We start from the raw sequence: 16,743 nt of genomic DNA, 5'->3' as shown, positions 1-16,743 counted from the left end.
CGTAATCGTGGCTGCGTGACGAAATGCGGTGGTGAGTCATCAACGCTCCTGCTGTTTGTTAATTGTGACGGAGCACGTTTCTCTCTCTCTCTCTCTCTCTCTCTCTCTCTCTCTCTCTCTCTCTCTGTTCTACCCTGCGTCCATCTCCCCGTCTGTCTTTAGTCACCTCCAGTACATATAGCGGCATATTCTCTCATCGCGACCATTTTCAAAGACTACATAGACGTCCTGTCCTGTTGATAATGCAGAAATCTTGTTAACATGTTCACAAGAATTATAGAAACATAATTCAAAATCCTGTGTCACTTCAACTAGAGCCCTGTGAAAATAGTGAAGGTGCGGCGCGGAAGTGTTTCAGAATATGGGTCTAGTCCCTGGTCATAGTCCCTGGTTCAGGTTACGTTGGTTTGCTTTAACAGTGTTTCTATGATCCTAGTGACACATTAGCAAGGTTTCTGCGTTATTAACAGGACAAACACTCTTGGGAACTCGGGTAATTGTGTCTATTTGCCTGTGAAATTGGTTGTGGTGAAAGAATTTTTGAATATGTGCCTCTGTGTGTTAAGGTGCATATTCTTAAACTTTTTTGTGCTTCACCTCCACTGTTTCGAAAAGATTTATTTCAATTTACGCGAGTTTTTAAAGGTGTTTTTACGGTTCTAGAGGCAGATTGACGAGATTTCTACATTATAAAGTAGAGAAACACACTTGAAAATCCTAATCTTGCTATTCATCTCTGTATCCTTGGAAAACAGTCATGGTGAGAGAATATAAAACATTAAGTGTGTTTTTACAGTTCTAGAGACAGATTGACATGATTTCTACATTATAGAGAAGAAACATACTTGAAAATCCCGCGAATCATCTCGGCGCCCCTTCAAAATAATTGTGGTGAGAGAGCAAAGCGTTTCTGGATCTTTAGTCTTCTCTCATCGCCACGCCAAGTCTGTATGTTGGATGGCCCTGTCTGCCTCAACCCCGCCGCTTTGCCCGTTACTTCTTATCGTTTTCTCTCCGTCAGGGTCACCCACTGTCACTGAGGCGGCCAGGGCACGAGTACTCGCCCAACCATGCCCCACCATGCTCAGGAATATTGTACTCTCTCTCTCTCTCTCTCTCTCTCTCTCTCTCTCTCTCTCTCTCTCTCTCTCTCTCTCTCTTTGAGCCATAATATCGTTTTTTCTCCTATATTTGGTCTTGTCTTTGTATTATGAAGTATTTTGAGTAATTTTGAACGCGATACGGTATGATTCTCTCTCTCTCTCTCTCTCTCTCTCTCTCTCTCTCTCTCTCTCTCTCTCTCTCTCTCTCTCTCTCTCTCTCTCTCTCTCTCTGCGTTTAATTCCTCGCGGTTAACTCATCCTGTCCCTCAATACACAGCCTGAGGCACGCCAGGCATGAGTCACCACCTCCTCTGGCCGCTGGGTATTGAATTAGCTCTTGGGGTGTTGGAGGAGCGAACAGCGGCGCACGTGTCACATCCTCCCTTCAGAAATAGTGTAAAAAAAGAGAGGTGGTGGTGAAAAGGGGCTTAGCTATTGGACGCTGTGTATGTGTGTGTGTGTGTGTGTGTGTGTGTGTGTGTGTGTGTGTGTGTGTGTGTGTGTGTGTGTGTGTGTGTGTGTGGAAATAGGTATGCATAGAGGGTGGTTTGGATGTAACTTGGGTGTATAGAGTTTAGTGTGTGAATGATTGTGTGGATGTGGTGATTATACAGTTTTCGATAATATTTGAGGTTTTTTATGTAATGGTGATAAGAGAGAGAGAGAGAGAGAGAGAGAGAGAGAGAGAGAGAGAGAGAGAGAGAGAGAGAGAGTGATGCTACCAATAAAAGTATTTGTTAATCTAAAGGTTGCTGACTTTTATTTTATTTCAGTCATGTTTCCTGAGCATGCCCTAAATACAGTTATATAAAGTGTCAAGTGAGTCATTAATTCCAGTCTGTCTACTTTTGTTTTTTTTGCATTTCAACGTATGACTCATTGTGACATAATTATTAGCATGATTAGTGGCACGTTACAATGCGCTGATGATTATGTTTACTCTGTCTTGTTTGTATATCATGCACTCAAAGGTGTTCTCTCTCTCTACAGGTGAGTGCGTTGTTGTGCGTGTGTGTGTCATGGAGAGGTGAGGTCAGCGTGCCACTTCAGGTAAGGCAAGCAAGGTATTTATCTCTGATTGCTATACTGTATCACACTATATCAGTAATACAGGTGAGTTTACTGGGATAAATAGAACTAAATGCAATAAAAGATACAAGTTAACCCAAAGGTCACCTAATAATTAACCCTTCTAGTACTGGGACATATTTTTACCTTGAGTTTTATGTACGATTAGACCATTTTATTGACATTAGGAAGGGTCTATGGAGGTCAGAAGATTAATGGCCACAGTCTTCACTATTTTAATCCCCCATGTAAGTTTCTGAAGCTGTATAAAGTCATCAAATAATAAGCAGAATAAATATGGAAATGCGTCATGGTATTGAAGGGGTTAAGGTGTGAGGTCAGCACGCCACGTCAGGTAAGGTAAGTGAGGCATCGTAACCCTGTCCCAGTCGGTAGAGTTCACGTTGCCGCCCTTGTCGCCTCAGCCTCCACTTCACAAAAACCTGACAACAGTACAGGGGCCCAGAGGCTGCAGCGCGGGGTCACTCACAAGACAGTGGCTTGTATTCTGAAACGCTTTACTCTCGTCATCACTGCTTTCCAAAGGCTCCAGTTGAAGATACTCGTATTTTTAAGCGTACTTTTATGTTTCGGGTGATAAAGTGACAAGCTTTCTATATTATTAGCTGGAGAAACACTCTTGAAAACCCGACTAATCATCTCTGTAGCCTTGATAAATAGTCGTGGTGAGAGAGCGGAGGAGCCTTTCTGAATACGGAGTGACTCGAGTTCATATCAGTCCCGTGAGAAACTTTGTGCTTGCGTGTGTTCAGAAGGGAGGGGGAGTAGTGAAAGAAAGAGAAGGTGGGAGCAGTACAAGGCTTGATATTGCAAAGTGAGAGATCGATACAAGGAAATAAAAGAAAAGCTGTGTAGTTTAATTTAGCTGATATCTTGACAGGAAGCTTGGGAAGTGATGGAGATGTGCTTGCTAGTGTTCAGAAGGGAATGGGAGAAAGGGAAGGTGGGAACAGTGCATGGCTTGATATTGCAAAGTGCGAGACCGATGTAAGGAAATAAGATAAATGGTGCGTAGTTTAGTTTAGCTGATCTCTAGGAAGGAAGCTTATTAAGTGATAGGAGGAGGAGGAAAGAGTAGCGGAGGATTCTGAGATGTAATGTGTCCCGATGTACGGAAAGGAAAGGAAAGACGTCTAGTTTATCTCCGGCAGAGGAAAAAGAGAAGGGGAAATAAAGCAGTGGTTGTGGATTCCGTGATATTGCAATACTTGGAATCGAGGTAAGAGTGGGAAAGAAATGATAGAAAAAAACACGTTAGGGGAGTTAAAAGATGACAAGAAAGTTTTCATTTTTTCTCTCTTTTTAAATTGAGACTGAAAACTGTGCAGGTGACACAGCACTGACGTTCTATACACAAAATAGAACCCAGTGTCGTTAACCTTCCGAGACGACAGATAGAGGCGTACATGGAGGAGGAGGAAAGACATAGAGGGCGTACTGTGCATGTGGCCTTCGACGGTACACAGGCACCACGCTATAATACCCGTTATGTCACAATATCGAAAGTAACAACAGCTGCTGCTTGCATGGGGAGGGCGGGCGGGAGGACGGCGACCTAAGACCACCTCGTTTTTACCCACGTCATTCAAGAGTTCAGTGCCCGACGACCTTTTGTGGCGAGAGTGCTCATGGCAGCCTCCTCGTCTCACCCTCTCACTAGCTCTCTCACTCTTTTACCCTCTCCCTGCACCTGCCTTACCTCCTTACTTGCGCCTTCCTCGTAATGGGACTGCGCCGTGGCTCACTGCAGTTGTCATCATTTTGGAAACAGCCCGCCTCACTTCTACGGCCGCCGGACATGCACAACGGCAGGTCCTCAGCGGTCGATAGAGAGACAGGGCAGTGCGAGGTAGTGCAGGGTAGTGCTGGACAGGGCAGGGCGGGGCGGGTCAGTGCTATCTACCAATCTCCACTAAGCTGACCCGTAGTCCTCCACCTGTTTCTAATTCATTCACCTTTTGAGTGGGTGATGATGGTGGTGATTATGGTGTACGTGTGCGCGCGCTCGTACGTATAATGTATCTATGTTCGTGTTTCTCTAGCTCAAACTTTCTCTTTCTGTTTGTTTGTCTTTCTAACTGTGTTTATGTCTGTGTCTCTCTCTCTCTCTCTCTGTCTCTATTTCTGTCTGTTTCTCTCTCTTTCTCTCTCTCTCTCTCTCTCTCTCTCTCTCTCTCTCTCTCTCTCTCTCTCTCTCTCTCTCTCTCTCTCTCACACACACACACACACACACACACACACACACACACACACACACACACACACACACACACACACACACACACACACACACACACACACACACTTTCCAGCCACGTAATCTGACTCACGACTTGGTTGGCACAGATTGAAACAGGAATTTCTCCAATTTGCTACAACTTGACTACGTGTGTGTGTGTGTGTGTGTGTGTGTGTGTGTGTGTGTGTGTGTGTTGTATATTTCGTTATGCTTTGTGGTTTATTGTTGTTGTTTTTGTTATTGTTATTATTATATCATCATTTTTTTTCTCTCGTCATGTCTCTTTCATTCCAGTTTTTCGTTTTTGTTATTTTCCTCTTCCTCTCCTCCTCCTCCTTCTTCTTCTTCTCCTCTTCCTCCTCCTTCTTCTCCTCTTCCTCCTTCTCCTCTTCTTTCTTCTTCTCCTCTTCTTCCTCTTCTTCTTCTTCTTGTTCTTGTTCTTCTTCCTGCCAGTGACTGCTCTCTTTGTATTCATTAAGTGTATTGTTCATTTCCTTTCGTTATCGCGCCACTCAGTATTCACCCTAGTCACTCGTGTTTTTGTTGAGCGCTAATTTTTCATCAATATTCACTTGTGTTTCTTTCTTCCATGGGTTCAGTTATTAATTCTGTGTCTCTGTTTTTCGTTTTCAAGTCTTATATTTCTTTTTCTTCTATTTCTTTTCTTCTTTTTTTCTCGGTTGGTGTAATTCGATTCGTGTGTCAATTCAAATTCAGTTTTAAGCTGTAAATGCATACGGTGTTTTTTTTTTTTTTTCTTCTTCTTCTTGTTGTAATGTGACCCGTGTTTTTATTCCATTCCTGTCCAGTTTGTAATTATTGTGATCATTATCTCTCTATTATTCTCTGTAATGTAATCCTTGTTTGTATTTATTGTCAGTTTTAAATATCAAAAGTCAATGTTATGTTGCTTTTTACCTCCAACGTTCCATTTTTCCTTCATGAAACGCGATGCCTCCTTCCATTACCTCCTGTTTTCTATTGGTTTACTGTTTCAAGCATCAGTTCTTTCCTCATGTCTGTCTTTGTACGGTTCTAGTTCATGGAAATTGCTGTATTGCATTTCTTCAAGCAGATGTGTGGCTACGTGCATCTCTTACCGTGTGCAGGTGTTGCTGTGGCGCCGTGCCTTTCACGTACAATAACCCTGGCTGAGTACCTCCCTTCACCTTCTTATGAACCCCCTTCAGTAGCCAAGCCCCAGCTCCCCCAGACGCCCTGTAACCCGGCCCGCTGCCTGGACAAGTCTTTCCACCCCCTCCCATTCACCTCCCCTTTCCCCTCCACCCGCGTCAGGGCGTCTGAACCCCACCACCAGCAGGACGCGGGACTCGGGAGCCGGGAACTCATCGCCCGGCCCGTGCCTAGTAACACTCCGGCCGTCGTTGGAAGTAGACGTGTGTGTGCAGCGCTCCGAAGGTTGGCGGGTGAACTCTGTGGTGTGATCTTAGGTTGTCGCTTCGCGCTGGCTTGTCTGAGCGAGAACGTTGTTGATGATTAAAACTGTATAGTGTGACGGTGACAGTGCTGATGGACACTGAGCTGACGAGCTGGACTAATAGAAGATCTTGTTTGGTTTGGTGCACTTGCTGTTCTGAGTGTTGGAAGTTTGGTGACATTGTTGATGTTTTTTGACATTGGCTCGTTCGTGACAGATACATTTTTTTTTTACTTTTGAGTGTTGGGTTTTGTTTGTTTGGGTGTGTGTGTGTGTGTGTGTGTGTGTGTGTGTGTGTGTGTGTGTGTGTGTGTGTGTGACGCACCTCGGTCGTCTGCTGGTCACCCAGCCAGTCTTCCCCATTACGGAGCGAGCTCAGAGCTCACAGACCGATCTTCGGGAAGGACTGAGACCACAACACACTCCACACACTGGGAAAGCGAGGCCACAACCTCTCGAGTTACATCCCGTACCTATTTACTGCTAGGTGAACAGGGGCCACACATTAAGAGACTTGCCCATTTGCCTCGCCGCTTACCGAGATTCGAACCCGGCCCTCTCGATTGTGAGTCGAGCGTGCTAACCACTACACTACGCGGTGTGTGTGTGTGTGTGTGTGTGTGTGTGTGTGTGTGTGTGTGTGTGTGTGTGTGTGTGTGTGAGTGAGTGTGCTTGAGTGCATGCATTCTTACGTGGATGCGTGCATACATGCGTTCACTACTTTACTTGCATCACACCCACTCTCAGAACCGGTTACATTTCATTCAGAATATCCCTTTTCATGAACTTCAGCGGCTTGGATCTGGAGGCCGCCCAGAGGTGCCGAGATCCACCCCGCGCAGCACCGTGGCGGGTTGAGGGGGCCAGGCGGCAGTCCCACACCCGTAACAGTGATTGTGTCAAGAGGTCGCGGACTTGCGGTGTCTGAATGCCTCGGTGCAGTACGTGTTATTCAGCCGGTCCCAGCCTTGCCGACGCCACACTCATACGCACGCCCGCCTAACGCCAATGCAGTGTTCATTCTCGGTCTGGCACGCTTTGTTCAGTACCAGAACGCGTTTCCATATTCATTCTGCTCACTGTATGGTGATTTTATACATCTTCAAAAACTTACGTTGGGATTAAAATAGTGAAGACTGTAGCCATTAACCTTTTGACCTCCGTAGACTCTTCCTAATATCAATAAGATGGTCTAATCGTACACAAATTTGAAGGTAAAAGTGTGTTCCAGTACTGAAGGGGTTAATAGTAGAGGTGAACGTATAGGGCAGACTAGAGGTAATGAAAGAGTGATGCAGTGGAGACGAGGAACGTGGGAGTAGTTTAGAAATGAGGGATGTTTAATGAATTCTCCTTCCCTCTATTTTACCTTCTGATTAATGATGAAAAGGAGGCATTTTTTCTATCGCAGGATTATGTTTAATTACTGACGTGGAATAAACCGCAGATGTATCGTCAGTGTAAGTTGGTATTATGTCCGTTTTAAGTCGTGGCGAAGATAAAGGGTTAGTGGACGGATGAGGAAAGTTTTCTGCTTCTATCAGGTTTTGTCAGGCGAGTTCGTGTGTATCCAGTATTCATGTCTTGGTGGACCAGTTACGGGCGTGGATTGGAATACATAATATTATCACAGTCATTTCCTGGTCAGCTTCTCTCCTTTCCTTCATACGTCGATTGCGTTCTTTATATTTTAGTCATCTTCCTTTTTCTTCATCGTGGTTTACAGTGTTATGTCCTAAGATCCCTTTCTAATATCCGTCTAATTCTGCGTCTACCTTACACTTGTTTATACCATTTCCAGGCTGTCATTTCTGTTTATCTGTGTAGTGCTAGTTTGTTCATGTCAACCTCTTCCTCTCTCTTGTATGGGTGGGTAAATCTCATCGAAGTTGCGTGTTATCAGCAGCCACTCAAGCGGTGGTGTGGCAAAAATAAGTAGAGTACAAGTATGTCCCTCACAGTTATGTAATGTTGATTGTTTTTATTTCCTTCCTGTCACGTAGAGGAAGGTTCACGCGTGTTTACAGTTAGGTATTGATGATTGTTTTCCTTGTTTCTCATAATGCCGGACAAGAGAACGTGTATGATAATTAGATATAACACAAAGGACCAGGAAAGAATAACAAACAGCAACAGACCTTTAGAATACTCACAGGTTATTTTAGTACAGTACAATACACAGGATAGCATAGTGGAAACTCCTATCAACGGTGCTTGTCACGGCGCCGAATTCTGTCACGTTAGAAGATAGTGGCGCGAGGGTTGAGGAAAGCAAGATTGTTAGACCACACTGCTCTACTTAACAGGGAAGACAAGATAGCACAGTGTAAAGGAACTCCAGAGCTTGTTTCGGTCACGTTAGAGGAGACAAGTGTCAAGGCTAAGAAAACCTGCACTGTTTGATTTCACTATACAATAACTAGTTGTAGGAGAGATGTCATAGTGCAAAGATCTTCCCATAGAGCTTGTTATGTTGAGGGTGGCCAGGTTAGAAGAGACAAGGGCGAAGGTCAAGCCAAGCCGGGGAAGAACGGGGCGTGGCATATAGTGTGGTGGACTGGTGGGTGAGTTGGTGGGTGGATGGGTGGTTCCTGTTAGGGGTAAGTGGTGGTCTTGTCTCCCTCCACCCACCAGCAGCTGTGTCGACCTCCGCATTCCACTGTGCTTAAGTTGGCCTCTCGTATATTGCTCCTTTCTGATATTACCTCCTTATCATGAGTTTTGTGTATGATTAGGCGGTTTTATTACATTAGGAAGGGTCTATGGAGATCAAAAGATTAATGGCTACAGTCTTCACTATTTCAATTCCCACATAAGTTTTTGAAGCTGTATAAAATCACCAAACAGTAAGCAGAATGAATATGAAAACGTGTCATAGTAGTGAAGGGGTTAAGGTGGTCTCTCTTACATTGCTCCTTTCTAATATTAAGATGAGTGTTATCGTAGTGGTGAATTTATTAGTGTTGCATCAGTTTGTGTGGCAGACGAAACATTTTGACTGTTATACGATTCATTGCTGTTGTAATTTGGTATTATTTTATTATTTTTATTAAGCTTATCTCACTGCCACGTACAACTTCATTCCCACTCTCTCTGTAAAAGTAATGATAACTAGAACGCCTGAATAATAAAACATACAATGTTACCAGAGAGAAAAAAAAAGAAGAAAAAAAAACTAAGCAGAGTAAGATGGGAGTAATTTTATCATGAAACCCTTACTTATCACTTTGTCATGAGCTTGTTTAACGTTTTTTTAACTCTATCAGTGAGGGAGAGAGACGTTGAGTGTGTTCTGAGCGATAATTCTCTGGTCTACATCATCAAAATAGACTCGAGTGGCGGTGATGAGTGTAGGGAGCTGAGAGTGTTACGTGTATATATCATTAAAGGTCGCTGTTATCACTCGTATCTCACGCTGATAGGAAGAAGAAAGATTGTGGTCATGGTTATCTAGATCTCCCTTGACAGAAACTCGTGTCAGCTTTTATCATGTTGAGCGTTGTTATCCTTCCTAGTGACAGAGAGATCTTCCTTGAGCCTAGTGCCAGTACAGTATAGATTTTCACAGTGCCAGTATTGAAGAGAGCCCCATGACAATATTGTGGAGAGCTTCATACTGCTAGCATAATAAAGAGCTTCATGATGTCAATATTGAAGAGAGCACAATGCCAATATAGTAAAGAACAATTAAGTGCCATTATAGTAAAGAAGATCGTAGTGCCAATATTAAAGAGCCCAGTGCCGGTATAGGAAAGAACAAGTTAGTGCCATTATAGTAAAGATTTCAGTGCCAATATTAAAGAACTCAGTGCCAGTATATTTAAGAGCATCCCAGTGCCAAATAAGTACAGAGCTACCGTTCACTTAAAAGGCTAATGGGCTAATGGAAGATGCGGAGAAAAACAGCCGTTGAATTCGCGCTGATGTACAAATGTCGGTTGACTCGCATACTGAGATACACAGAGACGGTTGGTGGACTTTTAAGAGTACGATTGAACCACTCCACGCGTGCATGACTCACTCCTGCGGGCGCCACCAAGTGTGAGGGTGGTAGTGATGGGAGTGGCAGAGGGGGTGGTGGTGACGGCAGGAATACGATACCCCGGCATGAGTGTGAAGCTGGGAGACGAAGGTTATATCTGGGTGTTTAGCGGCTTACTGACTTGCTGGGGACGACGGCGTGTTTGACAGCTTATGTGGAGAAGGTTTAGCACGCCATTGCAAGACGATTGTACGGCCTCTTAGCGTCAGGAGTAGAGTTGTAGCTAAAATAGGGTCGCTTTTGTGATGTTCCGATTTACGCAGGAAGGACTAGTAGGAGCGGCTGGCTTGTTCACTTTTTGTTAGACGTTGGGTACCGGCACGAGGGTTTCAGGTCGCTACAGCAAGATTAGTTGGTTTACATCAGTAGTGAGGAGGAAGGCAAGGCAGGGCAAGACAGGGCACAGCAGGGCACAGCAAGGCAAGGCGAAGCAAGGCAAGGGAAGGCGAGGCTAGGCAAGGCAAGGCAAGGCAGGACAAGGCGAGGCAAGGCGAGACGAGGCGAGGCGAGACGAGGCAAGGTTGGCGTCAGTACATACATCCTAACTTCACGCGGCTTAGCTTCCAACTTGCGCCGATTGTACGGATTATGTGCCTGTAGAGAGGGAGGCGTCCATGTGGCGGAACGTACGGAGGTGTATGCACTTAGCTTTATGTGTATTTAGTGTGTGTGTGTGTGTGTGTGTGTGTGTGTGTGTGTGTGAGTGAGAGAGAGAGGCGTTCGTATATACATCAATTGTCACGTTGTGTTATCGTGTCATGGACATTTTCTTTTATCTTTGTGTAATACATTCTTTTAACCTAATGAGAGAGAGAGAGAGAGAGAGAGAGAGAGAGAGAGAGAGAGAGAGAGAGAGAGAGAATGTGTAGGTCGACTAACAAATACGCACACCTCTGCACCGTTAGTCAAACGGGGGGCAGTAATATACTACGTACTACTACAACGCTACCAGCACCACCACCACCCACCACGGAATGTGTCAGTGTGATAACCTCTTTGAGTGTTACGTCAACATCTTTCTCACTTCATTTTCCTATCTTCACTGAGTAGCCAGCAAATCCTGAGTGGTGAAGAGCTCACCGTGCCGCACCAGACCACGAGGAACAGTGACTTCTCCGTGTATCTTGGCGTGGCGTGGCGGTACAGGAACTGACTGACCCTTCTCGTTATATTGACTTAAAAATAAATTAATAGAAATTAAAGTAGTGGAATATGAGAGGCAAAGAGAAAGAAGAAAAACCGCATCAGTCTTCTCACATTATTACGAAACCGCAATGACGGAAGAGCTCAGCGTGTGGCGGCGCGGAGAGCAGCTCAAACCACTGGCCACTTAAAAGATTCCATTGTGGGTGCAAATCATCTCCGGCGATAGAGGAGAATCAGATTGCCAGACTCACAGACGAGCTGCATCCATCGCAGTCTTCGCCCTGTCGGCTGGAACACTGAAAGGAAAGGTGAAGAATGTTAAGAACTCTGCTAAACGTCACAAAAAGGAAAGCTGCTCCTCATTACGAACAATTTCAAGCATCACCTGTGGGGTTACTGCGAATGTAACTGATGACAGACACGCGTGAATACCAAGCAGTACGAATACCAAGCAGTACAAGCGTAAAGGTAAACAACCTCCTCTGAGCAGTTACCTCAGCAAAACGCAAAGACTCCCTGACCTTTACCATGGAGTGGCGTCTCACCACCGTGGGGGCAGGACGACCCTGGCCTCCCTCCCGCACCGACAGCCTCAGGACTCCTCGGGATTACAAGTTGCCACACACGGATTCCGGCCAGAATTCCCTCGAGTACTGGGACTACACCGTGGAGCTGGAGATGCTGAAGGGACCCGAAGGTAAGCACCAGCATTCTCATGGGGTTAGTGTTACTTCATATGAACAGCAGCGAGAGTGTGTGCAGGACCCAGAGCTAATCCTCTCTGCCCCGCGGCCCAGTGTGACTCAACACTCACACAGTCTTATTATGAGTTTGTCCAGACTTCCTGCAGGGCCGCGGTGTGCCTGAAGGGTTGGAGTTTCATTCATTCACGTGGCGTCGCTAGGCCAGGTGTGGATCACATTGCTTAATACAATAACAGGCTGTGTATCTTGACTCCTATATTCAATGTCGGTGGCAACTTAATCTTGACCACGGAAGATCGCTCAGAATTTACAATTATAGTAATAAAAGACGATGTTGTATTGATATTAGAAAAAAAATTGTTGTGTGTGTGTGTGTGAGAGAGAGAGAGAGAGAGAGAGAGAGAGAGAGAGAGAGAGAGAGAGAGAGAGAGTGTTGTGTTGAAGCCCAAGGATGAAGCGAAGGTCTTTTGTTTCATCAGAGGAATGACAATTTGTAGAAATCGACAGACCATTAGAGGCTCGAAAATTGGTTGTCGTTGCTGCCTCACGACGATTCAGAGAGAGAGAGCATCAATTTCCTTAAAGCCACGTCATATACAATACTCTGACTGAATTTATCGGCGAAACCAGTCAGAGAGAGAGAGAGAGAGAGAGAGAGAGAGAGAGCTGGAGGAAGATAAATATTTGTCTTACCAGGTCGTACAAGCGCATTCACCACAAGCATTCAGAAATATCACACACATTGCTCAGACAAACAGTAGCCGCAGATTACACACACACACACACACACACACACACACACACACACACACACACACACACACACACACACACACACACACACACACACACACACACACACACACTAGTACAAATAAACGAAACCAAACCGTAAAAAAAATTAATGCGATTAAAACCAGCAATATTAGATGACCGATTTTTATTTATTTATTTATTTATTTATTTATTTATTTATTTATAGCTAACCACTCAAGCAACTGACGAACAAAAGTGAAACAGTACGTAAACATTTAGAAACCGTGTCCGACCTTCAGTTTTCATTCACACTCTCTCTTTGCCTTCACTCATAACTGCCGGTGATGGGAACAAAAATACTCCCCATCCAGCAAAGTTTCCTTCCTTACCTATGTGTCAAGTAACCAGATTGAAGGTCACATTTCGTCCTTCTCTGCATTCTTTCAAAGGGAGGGTCAATAAAGACAAGTGTTCAGATCAGTGTCGCGTGCCGCCTCATATGAACTTCTTCCTTTGGCCTCGTTTGATAGCGGCAAATTCAGAAGCGCTTCCCTCTCTCACCGCGACCATTTTCAAAGATTACAGACAAGATTAGCCGAGTTCTAAAGAGTATTTTTGCACTTGATAAGGCAGAAAACTTGTTAATAAGTCACTAAAAGTACAGAAACATGCGTGAAAATCCGTGTCACTTGAACTGGAGCCCTTTGAAAATAGTGAAGGTGCGGCGTGGAAGTGTTTCAGACTATGGGCCATAAGCACATATTTTCAAACACTTCTGTGCTTCACCTCCGCTATTTCAAGAGGGCTTATTTAAATTCACCAGATTTTTATAAGGTGTTTTTACGGTTCTAGAGACAGATTGATAAGATTTCTACATTATTAACCGGAGAAACACTCTTGAAAACCCTGCTAATCATCTCTGTGGCCTTGGAAAATAGTCGTGGTGAGAAAAAAAAAATTTCTGAATTACGCTCCTCGAGTTTTCATGACCGTCCTGTATGAATCAAGGACGAGACACTGACCCACATCCGAGACTCAAGTAGCATCAGTTATCAGCCGAGTCCATAAGCATCCCCACTACTTTCCAAAGGTTATAGTTGAAGTAACACAGGTTTTTAAGAGTGTTTTTATGGTATTAAGGATAGATTAGCAATATTTTTACATTATTAACCGGAGAAACAGTCTTGAGAACCCTGCTAAGTATCTCTGAGGCTTTTGAGAGAGAGAGAGAGAGAGAGAGAGAGAGAGAGAGAGAGAGATTTATGCATAACGTGATGGTAGTGATGGTGTGTGGAGGTTCATGGAGTCAGCCAAGGGGTCACTTGCATGCACGGTTTGTGACCCACACTGGTTTGCCTTGAGCTCTATTGAAGGATGTATGAAATGAATGACTGTTCTGTGCACGGTGTCTCTATGCTTCAGTCGGCTTCCGGGGTGAAATGGATCAGTTGTGTGTGAATATATCTGACTATTGAGGTTCCTCATTCATGTAGGAAGTTACATGTACAGTTACCCGGAGTTTTTTTTTTTTTTCAACCCCTTCAGTACCATACCGCGTTTCCATATCTATTCCTCTTACTATTTTGACGATTTTATTCAGCTTCAGAAACTTGTGTGGAATTAAAATAATAAAGACTCTGGCCATTCAACTTCTCAACTCTATAGACCCTTCCTAATGCAAATAGAATTGTCTAGTCACACCCAAAAGTCATGGTAAAAATGTGTCCCAGTAATGAAGGGGTCAAGACGGGTTTGGATGAAAGATAGCGAAAAAAGAGTCATAAATGAAAATCCCATTCCAAAATACAGTTATCCAGTAAAGAGTATTCAGGATTACGGAATCTGCCTCGAAATTTAGATGTGATAGTATGGAAAAGCGGTATCTTTTATTTAGTCATCTCCATTCATTAATCATCGTTATGCATATGATCTCGTCGTGGCATCTTAGTACAGTACAATCAATCACAGTCTGCTCCTCACGTCTCGCCGCAGTAACCCAAACACGCACAGGCTGAGCGAAGAATGTCATGTCCAGGCAAATGAGATTTTCCCTCACACAATGGGTCATGCTCGCGGGAAATGCTGTTCGTGATTCAATTATTAAACCTCATTCATGGGAGGTCTGGAAGAAGGGAAGGGTTGGTGCAGGAGTAGATGGGGCCGTGGCTGCAGCTAACTGGATCATATATTGTTCTCCAGGTCGTTGTCGCAAGTCACGACCTTGTTCCGGTCGCCCTTGTGCAAAACCGGGAGGGAAAGGTCGCGAGGCAGGAAGGTCGTAAGTCTTGACGGGCATGGGAACTGGCGGGGCGTGAGTGATGGAGGCCTGAGGACGTGTCTTGTTATCTTATGTGCAAAAGAAGGGCTTTGTGAACACGATGCGCGGCGGCGAATGTTGATCTCATCTGTGTTTGCAGGATATTTTTTAGTGCATCATTACCAGCAATAGTTATTGCATCAGCATCATAGTCACAGCCACCATCACCACCACCATCACCATCACCATCCTGCGGCGAGGTAACAAGGCAACCAGTGAGGCGTGAGAACGCTCCTGAATATTTAGAGACGTGCTCGCAGTGCAATTTGTGGTTGTCCATTGACGCGACCCACAGCGGCCAACACACACATACACACACGTTAGATGGTGCAGGGCGTGCCTCCACCCTGAACAGCAGGAAACGTGACCACCGAGCCGCTGGACGTCGCAAGATTTCGTTTCTCTCCAAGACATGTACGAGTGTCTTTCGAATGCTGGATGTTTTTCGTCATTGCTGTTGTGCGTTTTCTCCCGCCATGACACGGCGGACTCGCCTTCCTGTGGAGTTGCTCGTTCAGCGTAGGCGACGAGCGGCTGTGCCAGTTTTCTAAAGATTTGTGGTGGAGGAGCCGTGATGGAATGCCGGCGGCGGCGGCAGCATGGCGGCTTGCTCGCCGAGAACACACGGCTTCATTATAACGCGATACCCGAGTCAGTGCTCCAAATGAAATCTTCAGAAAAAATGCGTCGTAAAAGGAAATGCAGCGTAACGCCACTGTCATGGAGAAAGGAGAAATAAATGAAACGATAATGATATCTGCCGGAACAAATATAGAAAAAGAGAAAGGGAGGCGAGGGGAGACGGGGAAGAGAAAATAATCGTGCGATGGAAGGTGTTGAGGGTGACACTCGTCTTGTAGAAGGAAGTGAATGTATAGAGTGATATTTGATGACTGTAATGTTCTTGGACGCACGTGATGGGAGAGATTCTGTACGTAGAGTGGCAAGCTGTGCAGTCCAGCGGCGGGAGGGAGAGTGAGTGACGTGTGGCAATAGTGTTGATTGGTACAGGAGCGCTATAGCAGAGAGCAGTAGTAGTGACTGATGATACTGTGTGTGTGTGTGTGTGTGTGTGTGTGTGTGTGACAGTAGCAGGTGGCCTTACAACTATACCTGATGTAGTGGTGTAGTAATGGCAATAATGTTAGATGAAGTAATTATAATACTCGCAATTATAACACTAGCTGCTGGTAATTATGGTCACAGTAATCAAATATATACTGAACTGCGCGTGAATTGAACTCCTACTAGGCAGTCTGCTGTCATTACACAACACACAAGTACCAGAGGGCTAATTAAACTATAAGATAAGACAAAGAAGTCATAATGTAGGGCTGGTATTGTTCATGAAGGGAAGAAAGGTAGAGATACTTGTTGCTACGTCAGTGTATAGTGGTGGTGGTGGTTGTGGTGTAGATAGGCCTGTGTGGTTACTTTGTCCCCGTCAGGCTTGTTTCCTCCCTTCTTTCCTCCTGGAGTGTGACGAACGTACCTTTCCTCCTCAGTGCCTCCTCAAGTTTCCTGTTTTTCTTTCTCCTTCCCGCCTTTCCTACGTACTTTGATCCTTTTATCCATAAAAATCCTATCCTTTTTTTATTTACGTCTTTCCTTGCTAGTCCTCTCTTCTTCTCTCTTAGCCTCTTCATCCTCCTCATCTCTTTTTCTCCTCCTCCTCCTCCACCTCATCCTTATCATCATCCTCATCCTCCTTTTCTTTCATGCTTATCACACCCCAAGAGCATAGAATCTCGTGATAAAACTTATATGTTTTTATCTTTATATTTTCCTCCTCCTTTCCTCCTCCTCCTCCTCCTCCTCCTCCTCCTCCTCCTCCTCCTCCTCCTCCTCCTCCTCCTCCTCCTCCTCCTCCTCCTCCTGCTTTAAAACCAAGAGATGTCGCTGTCAGGAA

At 44.9% G+C, this 16,743-nt stretch overlaps 1 protein-coding gene across 5 annotated transcripts in view; it reads left to right on the top strand.

The window, feature by feature from the left end:
- LOC123504266 (myosin heavy chain, non-muscle-like) overlaps nucleotides 1–16,743 on the top strand; it is a 124,396-nt gene that overhangs the window by 91,887 nt on the left and 15,766 nt on the right. For 2 of the 5 annotated variants that reach the window (XM_045254664.1, XM_045254663.1), the window contains exons 1-2: nucleotides 5,709–5,850; nucleotides 10,962–11,754. The exons of the other annotated variants lie outside the window; for them this stretch is intronic. In XM_045254664.1, the coding sequence (XP_045110599.1) occupies nucleotides 11,586–11,754 (169 nt within the window). In that variant the 5' untranslated portion in view covers nucleotides 5,709–5,850; nucleotides 10,962–11,585. Of the gene's footprint in view, nucleotides 1–5,708; nucleotides 5,851–10,961; nucleotides 11,755–16,743 lie in introns of those variants that run through there. 5 annotated transcript variants of the gene reach the window in all.

Source organism: Portunus trituberculatus, chromosome 15 (assembly GCF_017591435.1).
Source record: "Portunus trituberculatus isolate SZX2019 chromosome 15, ASM1759143v1, whole genome shotgun sequence".
Taxonomy (NCBI): domain Eukaryota; kingdom Metazoa; phylum Arthropoda; class Malacostraca; order Decapoda; family Portunidae; genus Portunus; species Portunus trituberculatus.
Note: the sequence above shows the minus strand (reverse complement) of the source record. Positions and strands in the feature narration are given on the sequence as shown.